The sequence below is a fragment of the Euprymna scolopes genome, chromosome 19, assembly GCF_053919585.1.
Source record: "Euprymna scolopes isolate OS-2025 chromosome 19, ASM5391958v1, whole genome shotgun sequence".
Classification (NCBI taxonomy): Eukaryota; Metazoa; Mollusca; class Cephalopoda; order Sepiida; family Sepiolidae; genus Euprymna; species Euprymna scolopes.
The window spans coordinates 23,132,239-23,154,650 of record NC_136500.1 but is presented as its reverse complement, the minus strand read 5'-3'; the positions used below and the strand labels follow the sequence as shown (position 1 = coordinate 23,154,650).

The 22,412-nt window shown below is 33.0% G+C and overlaps 1 protein-coding gene across 8 annotated transcripts in view; it reads right to left on the bottom strand.

The window, feature by feature from the left end:
- LOC145303489 (uncharacterized) overlaps positions 1–22,412 on the bottom strand; it is a 731,279-nt gene that overhangs the window by 479,309 nt on the left and 229,558 nt on the right. For all 8 annotated transcript variants that reach the window (XM_080144908.1, XM_080144909.1, XM_080144911.1 and 5 more), the window contains 5 exons: positions 21,464–21,574; positions 17,826–17,936; positions 8,066–8,176; positions 4,427–4,537; positions 863–973 (listed from right to left, as the gene is read on the bottom strand). In XM_080144908.1, the coding sequence (XP_080001034.1) occupies positions 863–973; positions 4,427–4,537; positions 8,066–8,176; positions 17,826–17,936; positions 21,464–21,574 (555 nt within the window). The remainder of the gene's footprint in view (positions 1–862; positions 974–4,426; positions 4,538–8,065; positions 8,177–17,825; positions 17,937–21,463; positions 21,575–22,412) is intronic.

The window sequence follows — 22,412 nt, the reverse complement described above, 5'->3', positions numbered from 1 at the left end:
AAACTATAAAATTGGTTATGCCAAGTGCACATCATTTTTGGTTTGAAAGACTGGTCATAAAGAAGAAATAGATTTTATTTATTTAACTCTAATGGGGTGGGTTCTGGCTTGACCTCCTAACAGAGGTCTCAGTGTCTGTATCTCTCAAGACAATAGATTGTGTGTAAATGTCAGATCAAATTAACCAATTAACTATCTACGTTTCTTATACAGATCTAGCTGATATCGCCTCGAGTCAACCATATCAAATAACAACTGAAATTTAGAATTTCTACTTGCACTATTTCAAAAGTATATTACTGTCATTAATAGGTCTGAATAGGAATTTAAATATGGCGACAATGATTAAACATCATCAACTGCATATTAAAAACCAATCTGTATTTATTTACATAAATAAATATATGTACTCCCATTCCATCTAGCAAGAGTTAGCAAAGAAAACATGTGCCTATTATAGCTGCCAAAAAGAACAATTCAAGTGGCAAGGAGACGTGAGAAAGCAAACAGTAAACAATTACCTCCGATTTACCACCATTTTAAATGAATTTGAAAAGAAAAGCTCAACTCTATAATAAGGAGTCAATGCTAGGTGTTTTCTTTCTTTAGGCCATCAGGAATGGTAATAATTTTTATCGGCGACAACACGTTTGCATAATAGTTTATACACACACACAGTAAATGAAAATACACCAATATGTCATATTTTCCAAATTTTCGAATGAAATCATAGTATGATAAAAGAGTAGTAGTGGGTGTGACCCAACGGGTCACCTGTATATCTAGAAATTTGTTATCAGTAAAAAAAAAAAAAAATTATATCGAAACTATAAGGTGAAAAAAAGAAATAAATTTGCCTCACCTTCAGTGCAGATTTTTCCTTTGAATCCGGGCTTGCATTTACAAACGAACTTAGTTCCTCTGTTGAAGCACTCAGCACCATTTTGACATGGTTTTAGTCCACAAGGATTGGCTGATATAGATAACAAATGAGAAGATGTTAAAATAGAATAGCGCATAAAATGTCCAATTGTATTAGCATTTTAAAATGCAACGCGTAACTGATATTGATTATCTTCTAAAACAACCAAGTCATAGCACAACTTTCGGGTATTAATAAAATTATACATAAATCATACATAACCTGTGTTTCGAAATATATATATATATATATTTATATATATATATATATATATATATATATATATATATATATATATATATCATTCTACCGTGTTTGAATATATGTTTAAGTGGTAGATTTAGTGATTTAGAATTGCTTTAAAGCTTCACTGCTCACTCATTTTTCGACCAAATTTCAAATAATTATTACAGTTTATAGATCACCTTCCCAGCTATATTATGAAAAAAAATTTTCGTTCAGTAAAACAAAAGTTATGATGAATTTACTGGTGTTCAAAATCGTAAAAAGACAGGTGAGCGACGATTTTTATGACTGGTTTCCATAGCAACAACATCGTTTCAGCGACTACTGCTGCTACCAATTCACCGCTCTCGTGAAAAGAGAAGTAATAAGTGAAACAGAGAGAATAAAAGAATAAAAGGGAGATAATTGGGAGGATTTTATTGAAAGCAGACGAGTGCTATACATTGTTATTACATATATGTATGTTATGTTCATGCGAGCAAAAAAGTAAGTCTTAAATAAAACAAAAAAAAAGTGAATTTACTGGAAGCCCGGAAAAATCATGGATAACAATATAAAAATACGAGCATGAAAAGTAATATGGTTAAGCTTAAACATGGAAAAGTAAAGGACTAATTGTCAAAACTGAAAAAGAAAAGGACAAGATATTCTAGTAAGAAATATAATAAATTTATAACTTAAAATATTGCAGCATTAAAAATTTTCTTTTAAAATTCAATTCATAACATTATATAATCAATTCTTAATGCTGCAATATTTTAAGTCATAAATTTATTATATTTTTTATTAGAATATCTTGTCCTTTTCCAGAATATATCAACAGTTGAGAACTATTGCTCAAAAAACAAAACTCCCATCCAGAAATTAACTAATCCTATGTGATATTACAGTCAGCACTTCAGCAGTTGAAATCCATATTGCTTGTCACTGATTAGGTTGATTCTGCTAAGGTGATTGAGAAATTCTTGATCTATCACAGGTTTAAAACAGGTTATGATGCACAAGAGATGGATTGGCCTGTACTGAAATGCAGAAGACTGCTTACCACTATTTTTTTTTTTTTAAATATTGGACAGACTGACAAAATTTCCCAATGATATGGAAAGAAGTTTTTCTTTAAGCAACGATTGAATAGTTTTGTTTGTTTGTTTTTTTTTAAATTTTAAGAATAGGAACCAATTTTTGGTAGCAGATTCTTAAATACAATTACTGTAATATTGTCAGGCCCAGTTGCCTTCGTGTATTTTCAGTTATAGGGCTAAGTTTTTAAAAGGGAATATTTTCATTGATATTTTCAATTCAATTTATTTAGCGAAAAATAAAAGGTATAATAAAGAACGGTAGTGTAATTGATACAGAAGATATAGAAGCTCAGCACTTGTCTAAATTCATTGTTGCATTATTCGTGCATTTATTATGTCTCCTGGAAGTCTGTTTGAGAAAGCGTCTCTCCTCTTCTCCAAGCAAAAGCGACAGCTAAATAGTTTCTTGTAGAGTTTGCGTAAATCTCTTTCTGATGCGGACTGAATATGTTCCAAAGTATATCACATGAATATTAAGGAAATTGAAGGTCAAAATCAGATCAACGCATGATCATCAAACCTCAAGGAAAAAAACGTTAAGCTTTTGAGTCAGCTTTCATAGAGCAGATCCGATAAACACTGCACCATTCGAGTGGTCAGTCTTAGAATACGTTCCAGATGCTGTAGCAGAAACCTGGACACCATACTCTGACACTTATCTGACGAAGGAGACATGAAGATGGAGAAATATTTCAGGAGTTTGCAGAAAGAATGTCAAATAAGACAGAGTGATTCTAGCTTTGTTTGCAGCTAGAATGCAATATTTAAATTTTTTGAAGACCAAATCGCCATAAAAGCCATGATCTTTTTTTTTCTCAAACGAAAAAGAAATTCTTAATTTGAATTATCTTTTTCTCATTTTAGTTCTTTATTATTCCCAACACTGCACACTGATCGACAATCATAACTGACTGAGACAGAGACAGACCATCAAACAACAGTGTGTATTTATTTGCTTCCCCACTGAGCAAATTAGACACAAGGTCGTTTTTTAATGTGGAGAGAAGTGGGAGGGGGGAGGGAAAAGCGTACCAGCTCCCGATGGGTGGGAAATGGGAGCTGGATAGTGACAATTTGTATGAAGGGTTGCCCCTACATTGACCAAGGTCTTATATGTGGGGTTGGTATTTATTTGCTCCCCAAACGAGCAAATTAGGTACAAGGCCAATTTTTAATGTGAGGAGTGAGGGGGAAATAGGGACCAACTCCCCGGGGAGTAGGGGAGCTGGATAGTGACAATTGGTATGAAGGGTTGCCCCTACATTAACCAAGGTCTTATATGTGGGGTTGGTACTTATTTGCTCCCCCACCGAGCAAATTAGGTACAAGGCCGATTTTTAATGTGAGGAGTGAGGGGGAAATGGGGACCAACTCCCCGGAGAGTAGGGGAGCTGGATAGTGACAATTGGTATGAAGGGGTTCCCCTACATTGACCAAGATCTTATATGTTGAGTTGCTCCCACATATGATCTTTGCTTGCAGTATCTTGCAGTATCTGCCAGAACAGATATTACACTTTGATCTTGCCGCCCGGGCCACGGAGGGCCAACAGTGAGCAACTGTATGTAATAACCAGAGTGGAGAACGTTGTCGATTCGGTCTGCAAGTCAAAGAAATTAACTGGAAGGATTAATAACGGATGAATATGGACAGTGACTGAATTCCTGCCGATCAACATCAAGTACCTGCTGGGTTAACCAGAAACCAGATGACGTCATTCGCTGCTAACAAGACCTTGAACAGAATTAATTGCTATGTTATTGCAAAGCAGCAGTAAATTTCCTTTTGGCACCATCTTTGACAACACATCCAGAAGCATTGACTTTGTGTTCACCCACTTTCAAAACTGCAAAAACCATCTTGAGGTACCTGCAATCTAAAACTGCATTCACATTCTATACCAAATATAAAAAAGTATTTATTCCTTGAGTAAGCATTACTATAAGAGAACTCACACTTGTGGGACACGTTACTGGGAGAGAGTTCCTCTACAAGCTAAAACATGATAGTTTTCAAATCTAATGCCAACAAATATCAGTAACTAAACCATGGTTTTCAATCATATAACAGTTCTATCATCCACCTGAAAATCTCACTAATTCTTATCCTTGAGTGGCTTTTCGCATGGGTTAATATTAAGGCATTAATATAAAAAGAAAAGAAATAAATTACTTACGTTTAATACAGGTTTTTCCCATAAAATCAGGTTTACAAATGCACTTGAAATTTGTTCTTTCGTTGATGCATTTTGCTCCATTCTTGCATGGTGAAAGTCCGCAAGGGTTTGCTGAAAATATATAAATACATTTCCTGGTTTTAAATCTTTGCAGAGTCAGACATATTTAATTATACATCTCTTAACTTCTTATGCTATCTAATATTATCTTGAAGATTTAGGATGCAAATCTTATCACAGTTTTTGAATTATTGAAAGCGAGTCATAACTTATATCATGCATTATGTTATCACTGAATATTAAACTATATAAGAAATGTATTTGTCATTGATTTAGACTAAGCGATCCTTTTTAGTAAATCTGAAACATTTATTTTTTTTATCTATTTAGTATGAGTATGTCTTTTTCTTACCATTCGAGGCGTATTTGTCATTTATTGAGATCAAATACCCCTTCTTATTATAACCGAGTACTAAAATCATAAGAGGAGTATTTGTGCTAAGTATGAGGAAGCGTTCATTTGTATTATAACTGAGTACTAAAACTCATGAGAAGTGTATTTATCATAAACTAGAGCAAACGGGCCTTTTCATTATAAGTGCTGACATTTTATAAGAGGTGTGCTTGTCATAACCTAGATCAAGCGCCCTTTTTTATTAGGTGTATCTTAGTGATCTGGGAAATGATTCTGGCGAACTCGGAAATCTACATGGAAAGAAAGTATCCCAAGTTTGATAATGATACACTTGAATAAAGTCGGAGGCTATATTTGTAAAAACATTGTGCAAAGCAACACTCAAGATGAGAATAGTAGTTCGAAAAATCCAAATAATACATATTAAAGCGCTGTTTTATTATTATTATTATTATTATTATTATTAACGAAATACTAATTTACTTTTCTGTACGTCACAAAAACAAACATCATCGCAAACAGTAATTAATGAGAAATGAATTACCTCCATTTATATTCACTCTTCATCAGTTAAAAATCATTAAAACCATTTAATCTCCAAAACTTTTCAAAAAAGAAAAATATGACTGTCTGCTAACGGTTTCAAACTGGCTATGTCCTTTCATAATTAAAGAGAAGGTCACGTTGAGAGGGGATTGTAATTTTTTTTATTATAGTTTCTTTTTAAAATTAAAAAAATGTGCAAGTCAATTGACATCTGTTCCTTTAACATTTATATAAAAAATATTTAAAAAAAACAAACTACAGAACAAAACAATGTGTTTTGTGTTGAATTTTCATTAAAACAAATCTAAATTTGTCAAATCAATTCTTTTTAGTTTTAAAACGCTAAAATAGAATTGGCTGAAACATTGTTTTAAATTCGTTATTATTTGTTTTCTTTTATTTATTTTTTTATTTTATTATGATGTGTTTTAAAAATGTTCAATCCCCGTGGAATTTCCACAGGTCCTAATTATTATTATTATTATTATTATTATTATTATTATTATTATTATTATTATTATTATAAAACATCTGGAAAGCTGCTATAAAGATAGAGGCATCTGTTGAACCCATCCTACTCTCGAATTAAATTCTCGGGCATTAAATATTGCTCCACTCAAGAAACTTGACAAATAACACACCAAAAGTCTAAGCATCTCAAACAACATCAAGTAGTGTCGAATGGTTGATATCCACATATAGCTGCTGTTGTTTAACGCCGACTATTAGCACTGGATAAACATGTATCCCAACATGACGAACCTGCAGGAAAAATACTTTTGTGGTCACCAGAGATAACTTGCACTTGAAGACATCATATTACGTTCAACACTCTTCTGGAGAAAAAAAACTGGCCTATCTGGATTAAAGCTTCTGGTCGCAATGAGTGAATGAGCATAGTTGTTGTTTTCTTACCCCGTTTTGACCAACAAATCCTCTGGCCTGCTTTGTGTAGGATTGAAACTGCTATCTTCAAACAATGCTCACCCAGAACTAGAGATTCAACGCCCGTATCCACTTCGTCACGAACCCCCAAACAGTGACCAAGGTTGGATATTTTGACATTATAAATCCAAGTTTTAAATCTTATCTGGTCTTCCATTGTTGGGTCCATACCGAACGGTAATATATATTATTTTTCATTGGAATCCTTGGAGATGAGTAATTTGTGTATTTATTTATTTCTTTGTGGACTGTTATCCTTATCTTCATAGTTGTTGTTCCTGCCCTGTCGCAGTTAATCACCTGAAAAAGGCCAAAGGATGAGTTGGCCGAAACGCAGTGAAACAACAACAATATGAAAATGAGGATAGCAGTCCACAAAAAATAAATAAATACATGCGAGTTGGTTGTGATCGCACTAGGTATTACATAATCTGCATGAAATTTAAAAGCAGTATTTGAGTAGAATTATTTACTTGCTTGAAGACATTTTATAATACTTAGCATTTTAGTATGCTGCTCACTGTTCTGATCCGGCGTTGCCCGGTATCTGTTGCATTCAAATGTGCTTTGTAATGTATATTCTATAACCATGCTTTTTGCTAGGTTAATTATCTAAGCTAAAAAGGTAGATAAAGAACGCCAACTCTAACTGAAAGGATATGAGTTATTCTTCTTAGTTCAATTTCCCTTTAATGTCTATTATTTATATAAGAATGACTTCATATTAGTATACTGCTGAACAAGTTTAATAGTTATTCTTTTTTAAATCAAAAGATAGTAAAATACGTTGTCATTTGTCTGGATTTTTTTTTTTTGTTTTTTTTTTGCCAATAACATGGTACAACAATAACGAAGGAAAATTGTCTGGAAAAAATAAAAATGTCATTTATTAGCTTATATATCATTTAGGTCCAACTTTTAAAATGCAGCTAACATATCTGCTTATATATAAAAGGTACTTCGTGTGTAAGGGGGTGAGTTCTTTCCTTGTGGTCTCTAAAACGGCTGAGCTGATTTTGTTTTTTTAATTTTACATAAATGTACTTTATTTGTCTGGGAATGTTCTTAGATAGGCTTTGTATCGAAATACTTCCGATAAATATCGAAAATCGATAATCGAAAACATCCGATTAAAGAACGAGCAGTCTTATTTTAACCAAAGTTAACACTTTTATACATGTTAACATCACAAGTGCATTTGAGAAGTTTTATCACCGCACAGGCAGAAGGGTCTGGCCTATAAATTAAACTGTAGATTTTTCATAAGTCAGACGAGCGTTCGAAATAAATATTTTGGTTTAGAGCAAAATCGTGATATTTATCTCTTGCATTTTGAACTTTAATTCAAGCAATTATATATATATATATTAAACAAAAATATTATATATATATATATATATATATATATATATATATATATATATATATATATATATATATATATATATAAACAAAAATTAAAAAAAAAAACATTAGCAGGTTCTCTATAGTGCAATGCGTACTACAATGTATTGTAGACTAAGTCACTGCGGAGAGGCATATCAGCTTCCTCCTGGTGCACTTCGGTGGTTTCAGTTTTAGAGCAGACAATTAATCGATTTGATTAGCGGATAATCGATTTTACCGATTTAATGATAATAAAAATATTGGAAGTGTGGAAAATTTGTTGATTCTCATTCAATATCGGGCAACGTCGGGTCTCCCTATTAGTGCTTGACAGAAAATATACTTACGTTCAACACAGGTTTTTCCGGTGAATCCTTTTTTGCAGATGCATATGAACGATTTTTTATCGTTCAAACAGCGAATCATATTTTTGCAAGGTTTAAGTGCACATGCATCATCTACAAAAGAATAAAGATCTAATATTTATAACAACAACAACAACAACAACAACAACAACAACAACAACAACAACAACAACAACAAAAACTTTAATATACAAAGAAGTCTTATAAGAATTAGGTTACACGTTAATATTTGAATCAACATTATATTATAAAAACATGTTATGCTACAAACTTTTTTAAAAAATTTTTTATTACATTTTCACCCCAAACAAGGCACATTGCCACTTTGGTGTAGGGGGCTACTATCAGGGGCAACAACTACTGGGGTACTATGTAGGGATTTGGGCAGCAAGATGTCGGTTCACGTTACACTTGAACTTCTGCACGTCAGTACAGTTGGAGAAGCAGGGACCTGGAATGGAGTTCCAAAGTCTAGCGGTTCTGGGAAGAAACTACTGGAGTAGAAAGATCTTTTACATCTAGGGATCTCTACTGTGTAGGGTGGGATTTAGCTGCCTGTTGGGTTTGTTGAGGGTGGTTACGTCGTGGGGGCACAAGTGCTTGCAGTTCGTCAGAGCATTCACCATTAAAATACTTGTAGAACAGGCAGAGGGATGCAACATTTCGTTGATGAGACAGAGGCTGAAGCTTAGATGCCAGTTCAGGGCCTATCAGATTTGCGACTCTCCTTTGAACCTTGTCTAGGAGCAAGAGACTAGTAGCAGATGCACCAGCCCAAATATGACAGCAATACTCCATACATGGGCGAATGGTGGCCTTATAGAGGTACAGGATACTTTCGGGTGTTAGAAGTTTTCTAGCACGGTAGAGAGAGCCTACCTTCTTCGCAGCGGCCCTGGCAATGCTTTCAATATAATTGTTCCAACTCATGTTTCCTGTGAACGTTAGACCAAGGAGTTTGAAAGATGCACTCTCAGATAAAAGGTCCTTGGCCATTGCTATTGGTGGTAGAGAAGGTTTTTTGTAATTATTGAAGGAAACCAGTTTAGTCTTGGCAGCATTGAACGTGACCATCCATTTTTGTCCCCATTCCACTACAGATTGGAGGTCATTCTATAGGGTTCTGCCATTTCTTTAGATATGTGTTCATTTGTTTTCCTGTCGTGCCTGTTATAGAGTGTGGTGCCATCGGCATATACACCCATCTCAGAGGTAATTTTGTCGGGGAGGTCATTTATAAATATTAGGAACAATAGAGGTCCAAGGATAGACCCCTGAGGCACTCCCGCATTTATATCACACTATTTAGATGTACGACGGTCGAGAGCAACCTGGATTTTTCTCTTATCTAAGAAGGATTTAATTATGTTAAGTATTCTACCAGTGATACCGTATGATCTAATTTTCCTGAGGAGACCCTCATGCCATACCCTGTCAAAAGCCTTAGATATATCTAGAGCTACCGCTCTGCCCTCCCCTGCTGAATGATATATACGTTCAGAGATTACAGTTAGGATGTCTGCTGTGGAACGGGCTTGTCTAAATCCATATTGTTTGTCAGTTAGAAGTTTAGCATCTGTAAGGTGATGGACTAGAACATGGTTAATTAAGGTCTCAAATATTTTGGCAAAAAGTGGGAGGAGGATAATGGGGCGATAACTTAATGGGTCAGTTCTTTCGCCAGAATTCTTGAATACTGGTACCACAGAAGCAGTTTTCCAACAGCCCGGAAAGTGGAACTGTTCAGTTAAGAAAGAAGAACCCACGTTACATATGTATATTTGGTATCGTTACAGAGGAAATCCGAGGTTGTTTCATTTCTGATGAACAGATAGATTATTAATGACGGAGCAAATTATTTTGAATCCGAGTTACAGCCAAAGAGAGTTTGAAACAATTTATTAAACTGAATAAAAAAGTAAATTTTGTTTAATAAAAAAAAAAAACAGATATTTTTTGTAAGTTAAATATAGTGAAAAATTCAAAGAGTATATGAAAATTTGTTATTTGAAAAGAAACAAACAAACATCTATCAGTTCACAACAGCTCGTTAGCTTGTATACATCCCTTTGAAATTCCTAACTAGTTGTCACTTCAAAGTTGCAAAACGATAGTGTAATTAATAATGATAATCATCATATTGTATGAATCCGAAAATTTTATTGTTAACATTGGCTTCCCCGATATTTTTCAAATCAGAATTCTTTTTAAAAAGGCGTAGAAGATAACGGGTTTGACGACATGAAAGATACCAACATCCTAAATGAAAGTGATTTTTGTAGTCGTCAGTCTGTGTAGTTAACTACTAAATCACCGTCACCTCGATAATGATGATACTCAAAAAAAAAAAAAATGAAAATGAAAAATTAGTTCTGAACATAGGATTTTTCTCTCTGAAATTCTGATTTCTATACATTTCTATCTATATTTTTACCAGGGCCAGTTGTCATTTTTAGTTGCGTACTGCACTCGTGTTATTTTTACCTGTGATATATCACACAGGTTCCTTATTACGTTTTACAAATTTTAGTTTTCTGTTAGTTTAAAATAAATAAGTATTTATCATTTTTAGCATTAGTATTGGCAATAAGATTTAAAATATAAAAAAATAAAAATTTTAAATACAAATTAAAACAACAAAAAATAAATAAAAAGAAACGTTTTTGAATCGGGCCTAATTTTTTTTTATTGCAATACGGATTTCGATACCACAAAATGTTCTGATGTTTCCGATTCCTGACCTTCTCTAATCGTCCCAATACTAATATATATATATATATATATATATATATATATATATATATATATATATATATATATACTGGCATGGGTGTCCGGCATTGCCCGGCTTTGCACAGGTGTTTGGAGGTGTCTTGAGCAAAAAAAAAAAAGTTGTAGTAAGAAGGCAGGCTCGAACCCGTACTGCAAAGGAGGAAAACAACGGGGAAAAAACGTGACGTTTTTGCTGTTACGACCACCGCCAAACCGGAAGTGACGTAGGTTTAAATTAAAGCTAGACAATCGAAAAGAGGGGATGACTTTCGAAAATATCAGCAAAAACGACCCCTCCCTATAGAAAAGTGCCCAGTTGAAAGTGAAGGAATTAATGTTTTTGGCCAATTTTCGGTATTTCTCGTCTGAAGGGTCGAGCTTCAAAACGATATTGATCTTGTGAAAATCAGTCACCTCTGTCGGAAGTTTTAGGCACATATGCAAACATACATACATGCATTTATATATTGTTAGCTCAAATTTTCGACCCAAACCGATTAAAAAGCTTGCCCTATCTCTGAATACCCTTCATGTAAAATTTTAAATGTTTAGACCAGAAATTGACTAAGTAATTTGGTAGAGACTGCTGAGATCAACTTTTTTAAAACTTTGACCTCTATTATGACCCATTAACATGTATTGCTTTGGCTCAAATCAAGTTATTAAGTTAGATCCATGTCCAAGAACCCAAGTGTTTATACCCAAAATTGTCGGAGGAGTTTGGTAAAGTTCTCAAAGATCAAATCGTTGAACTTTGACCCTTTAACAGCCAAATTTTTGGCCGGAAACGGATTACAAAGATTTTCCCAAATTTCCATATCCTGTATATCAAATTTCGAGTCTGTAGCCTTAAAATTCACAGAGTTATCGTGTAGGGAAATGTACGCAGACAGAGAGAGAGACAGACAGACAGACAGACAGACACGTTCACTTTTATAGATATACTAGCATTTCAGCCCGGCGTTGCCCAGGTATTTGGAGGTGTATGTTGAGCAAAAAAAAAAAAGCGGTCAATTTGTTAAAACTTTGACCCCTATTATGACCTATTTAAATGCATTTGCTATAAAAGGTCTTTAAGAAATAAATTAAATTAAATTAAATTAAATTAAAAATTGACGGGCATGGATTGAATAGGTATAAAATCATAAAAATGTGCGGGTAGGTAGATATAGATAATAATAATAATTCTGATTTCGTTTATCGACGTCTCTCTGGAAAGGGATGGGATTCATTTCCAGAGGATTTCCCTTAATCCTGACTTTAAACTAGGAGCTTGAGAGATCAAGGGTTTTCCTAAGGATGTTGGTGGTACCTATAATTGCAGAGATTTGAAGGTCGCCTAAAGCATCGAGGATTTGTAGTTTTTTCAACTGTCCTTCCAGACGACTTGATACTATTATTATACATAATTGCTCCACTTCTCATTCTCATTCTCTCTCACATTCCTGTTCCAGGGTACTGAAAAGTCTACAATCTGCCAGTTTTTTGAGACCTTGTCAATGACGACCAAATCCGGACGATTATATTCCAATTGCTTGGTCGTTATGACAGATTTGTCCTACCATACCTCTACCTTGCCATCCTCACTTGTTCTCAATTCATCAGGCACCTCCTCAAACCATTTTCTAGCACACTTCACCCCAACCCTTTTACACACCTCCCAATATATCTAGAGTCTCGTGCGATAGTATCTTTTGCGGTACTCTCTCTGGGACAGTTCACAACACCCTGCTGCAAGGTGTGCAATTGACTCTGAGGTCTTACCACAAATCCGGCATTCTGCAGCAACTTCCTCTCCTAGAACCACTTTTTTGAACAATCATGTTCCTAATGCCTGCTCTTGTGCTGCACAAACAAAAGCTTCAGTACTCTTAGCCAGATACCCAGCTCTAAGCCATTGCCATGATTTTGCATCTGCCATTTCTGCTATATCCTGGAAGCACCTTCCATGCAGTTTCTTCCTAGTCAGTTCCTCTGCCCTTTCTCTATCCATACGTTTCACATAATCAGCCTTGGTCTCACATACCTCCACTTCATTGGCCACAACCTTAAGCATCCACTCCCCACTTCTAACCACATGCTCCTTCAACGACATCTCCTCACTTCTAACACAATCTTTTACACTTTTCAATGCTCTCCCACCATCTTTCCTCTTTTGATACAGCTTTGCTACGCTACTTCGAATGTGAAATATACTAAACATTGCTAAAACTTTTCGTGTTTTGATATACATGGCATGCAAATCCTTGTCAGACCATTCTAAAATTCCCGCATTGTATCTCAAAACACTGACTGCCCATGCATTCACTGCTTTCATTAGGTTTCCTCCATACAGTTTCGACTTTTCAATTAGTTTCACTCTTCTAAGATACTCCTTCCTGACTTTCTCCTTCATTTCTCTGTTCATGATGCCTACACCCTCCAACACTCTCAAATACTTATATCCTGTATCTTCTATTTCTTTCATGATTTCTCCATTTGGCAGTACTATTCCATTCGAATGAACCTTTACTCCTCTTTTCATCACCAGCACCGCACATTTACTAATCCCAAACTCCATCCTAATGTCTTTTGAGTATGTCCCCACAAGTTCTACCAGTCTCTCCATTTCCTTTTCATTTCTACCGAATATTTTCAAATCATTCATAAACAGTAGATGGTTGAGGCGTCTATCACCAGATCCAAAGTTATACGCCAGTTTCTCGCTTTTCAAGAGGATGCCCAGTGGCATCATTATCATTACAAACAAAATATCCTTGCAATATTCCACGTTTAATGCCAACCTACCCCATCTCCTCTCTATTTGCTGTCAGCACCGTTTTCCATTGAGCCATACTTGTATCCAAAAGCCCTACCACATTCTCAGCAACCTTCATCATCAATAGTGTTTCACGTATCCATGAATGAGGAACCATGTTAGAAGCCTTTCTGTAATCGATCCATGCTACGCTCAGATTCCTCTTCTTCTTCTTCTTCTTCTTCTTCTTCTTCTTCTTCTTCTTCACATCCTGCATTAATGCTTTATCAAATAATAGTTGCTCTTTGGTACCTCTCGAGCCTTTCCGGCCCCGCCACCTTTGTTCGTCAGAAAAAACACTACTACTACTACTACTACTACTACTACTACTACTACTAATAATAATAATAATAATAATAATAATAATAATAATAATAATAATAATAATAATAATAGTAACAGAAAGTAATAATAGAATGATAAAGATAAAAATAATAGTACAAATAAAAGTAAAGGAAATTGAGATATATTCGCTCAGTAATAGTGGAGGTACAGAGGATATAAGATAAAAGTATATATATATATATATATATATATATATATATATATATATATATATATATTCATCCATATATATATATTCATACATATACATATATACATATATATAAAATAAAATAAAAATGGGATATATATAAAAGAATATAATTAACTAGGCGAGTTTAGTATCAAATGCAACACATATACATACGTGTACACAGATACATACATATACAAGCATATATATATATATATATATAAATATGTACACATACATATACGCATGCATATAAAAACACATGCATACACATACACATACAGAAATACAGAAACATATACACAAACATGCACACATACATAAAAATATAAAAAAGAATAAAAATATATAAAAAATAAAAAGAAAATAAAAATAAAAACTATAAAAAAAATATATAAATAAATAGAATAAAGTAAAATGAAGTAAAATAAAAGTGGGATATATAAGTAAGTATAATTAACGGGGCGAGTTTAGTGCCAAATATATCACATATATACACATGTACACTAGTACATATACATATATGCACATATCCATAAATATATATCCGTACACACATACACAAATATACACAAACACATGCGTACACATACACATACATGTACACACGCATGCATATACAAGTGCATACACATATACATACACACCTAGATAGTGGCACACATGCATACATTTACATGACCCATGCACACAGACACCCATACATATGCATATAAATACAAGCATACACATATGCATATACACACACATACCTGTATATATACATATACATACAAAACATACAGGAGCATATACATGTACATACACACGCATACGCATAGACTTGGAGACAAAATAAGGAGCCTGAAGTTAGTAAAAGAAAAATAAGCGAGTAAGGCACATTAATAATAAAGGTATTTTGAGCACACTCGTAGAAATGCATATACACACACACAAACACACACACACACATATATATGTGTGTGTGTGTGTGTGTGTGTGTGTATATATATATATGTGTGTGTGTAATCACCTTTTTCTTCACCATATTCCCTCTGCTTCACTTTTTTGTTATCAAGTAAAATCTTTGACTTACTTGTTGTTTCATCAAATACTTTTGCATGCAAAATCCGATCCCGCATTTTGCTAATTCCTACCCTCTGATGAGAAGGAAAGTATTTCTTCGAAACTCCGCGGATTAAGGACTATCCACTTATCTAGTGTTTCCTTTTCAGATTAAATATGTTTTTAACTCATTTCAAAGTGTTTTTTAACATGTTTTATTAACTGTTTGCTCGTATATATATATATATATATATAGACACATGAATATATATGAGCATGCACATATGAGAATATGTAAATATAATAGTAATTAGTAAGTAAGTGGAGGATAGTTGAGTACCTGTACAGATAAATATGTAAATGATAAAAGGTAATTGAATGAATGAATAGGGGGTGTAGGATAGATCATAGAGTATATATATATATATATATATATATATATATATATATATATATATATATATATATATATATATATACATATATATATATATATATTTATATATATACATATATATAAATATTTATTGATATATATATATATTCATATATATATATATATATTTATATATATACATATATATATATATATATTTATATATATACATATATATATATTTATTGATATATATATATATATATATATATATATATATATATATATATATATATATATATATATATATATAAAATAAAATAAAATATGGCACAAGGGTATGGGAGGGAGGAGATTATATTAGACAATATATAGAAATGTATAGGAGCAGTGGAATTTGTAAAGAGACGTGATATTAGGAAGTAAAGGGGCCGCCCAATAAATAAGTAGGTGAATTGGTAACATAATTTACGAATATTCAGGAGGATTTTAGACTATATTCCTTGCAAGTAGGGAGGGAGTGTGGGTTCTAGATGCTTATATGCTTAATAGGTGGGTGGTATGATGGTCCTAGGTAGATATAATTATAGAGTTTCAGGAGGGGTCTAGGGTAGTTTTATGGAGGTTAAATACATTACTTACACCTCTAGGTTGAGGTATTTGGTTTTGACTACATTATAAAATACATTATAAACTATTCCATTCCTGTAGTTATATGGAGATATCTACACTGTGTATCAAATTATAAACAAGTTTACATTTTTGTAAATATTTAAGGAACGAGTGAATAAAAATCCATGAAACTTGAAGAAAGTGCTTACGATACTATTCAGTCCAAAAATAAAATTATTTAAAGCAGTATTAACGAAACTATGGCAAAAGTTAGGAATATCTGTTGATTTCAGTGTCAAATTATTAACGAGGTTGAGAAATAAACACAATATACCCATAACTTGTTTATTGAAATAATATTCAAACATTAGATAAACTAGGAAAAATCCTTAGAACACAATAACTACATAACAATTTCTGCATTGACATAATTAGTAGGGAATATGCGATCCTTTTTTATGAATGACTTGTAAAAGACGTTGGTCCACAGAATTAGTCAAATTTGTGATTTTGTCAACAGTCATTCCTTGCATCTCACAACCCATCTTTGCTCTTAAATTGGCGTCCACTTGCATCTAGCTAAGTTTAATTGTGTTTTTATTAAAGATTTTGTGTAGTGTGCGTTTATAAGTGTATAAATGTTTTTGCCTAGTTTGGTTTTGACCATTATATTGAAGGGGGGGGAACCAAGTGATTTTTCTAGTTCTATTTTTCTTGCTTAAAGTATTTGAGGAATTCGGTTTAGTGTAATTCATGTATATATATATATATATATATATATATATATTACCGTTTTATCTGCTTAGTTACACATGTTTCGGTTACCGAATAGTATCAACGACCCAGTAACTTCATCAGACTTTACAGAACTGGTTATTATGATTAGAAAAACGATATTAGAAGGAGTATTAAAAGGGGAGGGATTTCAATTCTAATTCGACAACATTTAAGTTTTAATATTCAATAAACATTGGAAGGTGGTAAAGAGTGAGGGGGAGTTTAAAACATTCAACTACACACGAATAGGAATAGAAGGAGGGAATACAGAGAGAAAAGAGGGAAAAGAAGGGCATAAGATGGGTAAAACTTTGAATGCGGAGGTAGGGTGAGAGAAAGAGAGGGATAAGAAGAAAGACAAGCAGATAAGGATGTGGTATTTACTTGTGGACTACCACGGTTAGTTGTATACATGTCATATGTCCGGAGCACGTTTTGTCATTCACATCTCTGTTGGCATCCTGAAATCGTCGAACCCATCTCCTTACTGTGCTAAAATCAACGGAATCAACTTTCTCAACGTCCAACAGGCGCCGGTGAATGTTGATCGGTTCAATGTTTTACTACATGGCGGAATTCAAAGACGTATTGCTGTTTCTGACACACATTCATAAGAGGGGTCGCTTTCTTAGCGTTTCACACCGTCAATATGTGCAGCAGAGACGTAAAACATTCAGGCCATGAATGCATAAGTCCAGTCATCATAACAATGCAATTTGTCTTTGACCCATTTGGGCGGAATAAAAATTTGGAGGCATTACTTTTGAACATCTCTCATATATACATACATGCAAAGAATAATTCTTGTTTATGCTAATTAAAAAAAACAAAAAAACATGAAACTTACATTCTGAACAGGTTTTTCCCATGAATCCAAGTTTACATTTGCAGAAAAACTTGGTTCCTCTGTTGAAGCACTCAGCTCCGTGTTCGCATGGTTTCAGTCCGCAAGGATTGGCTGTTAATAAATTCAAAAAAGGTAAAACAAAGATTAAAACAATTTCAAAAACACAAATAGATTTGAATAAACCATCTCATTATAATGAAGCATTGGTGTCTGTATCTGAAATTATGTCAAAGAGTTTTAATCTACTTTACAAAGTGTAACAGAGCGTGGATGCGCATATGCAAATCCATACAAAATGCAAAATTGCGTCACTCTAAGGAAAAAAGCTATAAAAATTAGAGAGAGCACATTAGATGAACGGTCACGTTAGAGACATGGGTGACGTCACAACCGTAATGAGAAGTCACGAGTGGCGGTAAACAAAGGAAATAAATGTCCTTATTACAAAAAAAAGTTGTCGAGTTACTACTTGTCATGTTTTTTTATGACTGAGTCTACAGCATGTTGGATCTATATGTATAAAGGTGTACAATGTTGGATCTATATGTATAAAGGTGTACAATGTTGGATCTATATGTATAAAGGTGTACAATGTTGGATCTACATGTATAAAGGTGTACAATGTTGGATCTACATGTATAAAGGTGTACAATGTTGGATTTATATGTATAAAGGTGTACAATGTTGGATTTATATGTATAAAGGTGTACAATGTTGGATCTACATGTATAAAGGTGTACAATGTTGGATCTACATGTATAAAGGTGTACAATGTTGGATCTACATGTATAAAGGTGTACAATGTTGGATCTACATGTATAAAGGTGTACAATGTTGGATCTACATGTATAAAGGTGTACAATGTTGGATCTACATGTATAAAGGTGTACAATGTTGGATCTATATGCATAAAGGTGTACAATTTTGGATCTATATGTATAAAGGTGTACAATGTTGGATCTATATGTATAAAGGTGTACAATGTTGGATCTATATGTATAAAGGTGTACAATGTTGGATCTACATGTATAACGGTGTACAATGTTGGATCTACATGTATAAAGGTGTACAGTGTTGGATCTACATGTATAAAGGTGTACAATGTTGGATCTACATGTATAAAGGTGTACAATGTTGGATCTACGTGTATAAAGGTGTACAATGTTGGATCTATATGTATAAAGGTGTACAATGTTGGATCTACATGTATAAAGGTGTACAGTGTTGGATCTACATGTATAAAGGTGTACAATGTTACAAAAGATTTTTTATATTTCAAACATTAAGAATGATTGTCTCATTTGAATATCAAAACTGTTGCCTTAGTCTATTTTCTTACTGACTTGCTTCCCACCAAGGACCGAATTAATTACAAGGTCAGATTGTAATGTGGGGAAAATTATGCTCTCTAAAAAGATGAAGAAAACCAGAGGTTACATCTTTCAAAAAGTTGTCTGAATAACCCAGATAATATAAATTGTCAAATGTCCAAAGAGATACTACATTTTGATCCTATTTGGATCTTTCATATACGTTACTCTCTCTCCAATTTATATGATTGTCTTGTTGATGTGTTACTCACGTGAATAAATCCTCCATCTGGAACATAGTCTTGTGTGTCCTGTGAATTTACACAAGACTAAGACGAAAATGTCCGAGCAAGTACAGAAAAGATTAAGTGTAGTAGCAGCAGCACAGGTACTACACTTTGCTCATCACCAATAAAATACCACTGTCTCATATTTTCAACAATCAAAGAAAGTAAAATGTTAGCTTTGTTGTATATGAATATCGGTGCGAATGCAAACTGCAGAATATTATTGTACAAAAAAAAAAAAAAATTAACAACTAGCAGAACCCGTGCAAATCATACAGAATAAGAAATCAGTTTAATCAACAAATATGTTTTCATAGTTGATATTATTCTTGATAGCACAAAAAGTTTTTTTTCGATATAAAAATCAAATCGCTTGTAGTGATAACACTGGAAGAGCATGATTATGAGAAAGACCGAGGCGTCTAATTAAACAACAAACTGAGTTCCAAGGAACATGTAGCTTAATCCATCGCAAAAACAAATAAAGTTATCGGGATCATTCGCCGCACTTTTGACTTCTTCTCGAATATTGTCTTTGTGCAAATCTACAAGAGCCTTGTGCGTCTTATCTTAGAGTATGGCCACTCTGTCTGGCAGCCACACCATAAAAACTTATGCAGTGATCTGGAAGACGTACAGCGCTGAGCAACCAAGCTGCTGGCATCACTGAAGGATAGGCCATATTCTGCAAGATTGAGAACCCTGAGACTGCTCACTCTTAAGCATCGGAGAAATCGTGGTTATATGATCGATCTCTACAAGTACATCCATGGGATCTATGATACAAGAAAGCCGTCTTTTCAGATCGCCAAAAACAGCGCAACCAGGGGGAACAGCCTCAAAATCGTAAAAAAACACTGTAGGCTAGATATCCACAAAGGCGCCTTCTCACAGAGGGTTGTCAACACATGAAATGATCTCCCAGATACAGTTGTACAATCACAAATGGTAAACGCATTCAAAAGCAGACTTGACGCCCATTGGAGATTGCTGCCGAGTTTATATTGTCCATTCTCCTAAATGGAAGTGCAAATTCCTGTGTTTTTGTACCACACATGCCACAAAGTTGTCTAGGAAATTTTTCCCTTGGAACGATGAACAGGTCCAAAACCTGGGCCTCAAACATCTATATGTCAAAGTCAAAGCCAAAGCAAATATAAGTTTATTTACATTTCTATAAAAACAGTGTCCATTTTATTTTGAATATAGAACTGACCCAAATGAGATAAATTAATAAGGTTAATGAATACACAGAAAGTAATATTGTGCTACATAGTTCAATAGAAATGATAAAATCACATTGTAAGAGACAATCTTTAATTTACTTCTTCAGTCCAGCACCTACGCAAATAATATTCTTTGTTTGCTCTGTTTCTTTCGAATGTTCCACTTTTACCTAATGTTTCACTGACTTCTTTCTTTGGTGAAAAACCATTACATATCTAAATTACTACACGTTTCTTTCTCACACTATTGCAATAATGATTATATATTATTACAATGATATTCGAAAACAATGCTCCATAAAGGAAAGGTCACTCTCATATTCTTAATCAGGGTTGCGAAATTGGATTTTTAAAGCCAATTTTAACACATTTGATTGGTTTTGAAGTACTTTGGCCATGAAAAATTGTATTTGGCCTTTTTCAAAGCATAATGTATGGATTAAAAAAAGAAACAAGCAGAATATTATATGGATAATAAATAATTACACTATTAAAATAAACAAAAAAATTATCAATGCAGTATTAAATTACTCACAAAATGTAAATCTGGAAATGTATTGAATTTAATTATAGGATTCTGTTTTCAATTCCATCCCTGGATAGAGAAACATACATAAATGCCACATTTACTATTATAGATGGTGGATGCTTCCTTTTATGAAGATGCGTTGTCGTGTCTTAGAATATTAAGACATATACATATCGTCGAATCAACACCAGTTTCTTAACTACGTCAAAGAGGTAAGATTATTCAATAAATCAACGCTCGTTAATAAACACTTCTATAGATCAGTCAGGACTACTTAATTACTCACGTTCAACACAGGTAATTCCCATGAATCCGGCTGTACATATACACTTGAATCTCTCTCCATCATTGATGCATTTGGCGCCATTCTGGCAAGGTGAAAGTCCGCAAGGGTTAGCTACAAAGACAATGCAATTCATTAGATTTTAAACTCGATACAATAAGCAATGTGTAACACTACTGTGTTAGAAATTATGTGTCTCTATATTTCTTATATAATAATCACACGGAGTTGAATATCTCTGTTCAAGATATTTAAACTACATAAAACATAATGACAAGTGTTATTATAGGATCTACACTGCAAACAAACACACACACACACACACACACAGAGGCACACAGAGTTTAAACAAGATAATAGCAAAATTGAACGGAAAACAACTACACAAGTATACATACATAAATACATACATATATATTTATATATATATATATATATATACAGACAGAGATATTTATACACACACACACAAATATATATATGTATATGTATGTATACATATATATATATACATAATTGTAACTATCACAGTAAACTACACCAGCATATATATATACATAATATTCAATATCACATTTAATTACATCAGTATATATATATATATATATATATATATATATATGTGTGTGTGTGTGTGTGTGTGTGTGTGTGTGTGTATACATATGTATATATTTATATATTTTATATATATTTATTTATATATATATTTATATATATTAATAAATATATTTATATATATATGTTTATATATTTATTTATATATATATTTATATATATGTACTTATATTTGTATATATATTTATATATTATATATATATTTATATATAAATATATATATATTTATATATATATATATATATTTATATATATAAATATATATATATATTTATATATATATATATATATATATATATATTTATATATATAAATATATATATATATATTTATATAT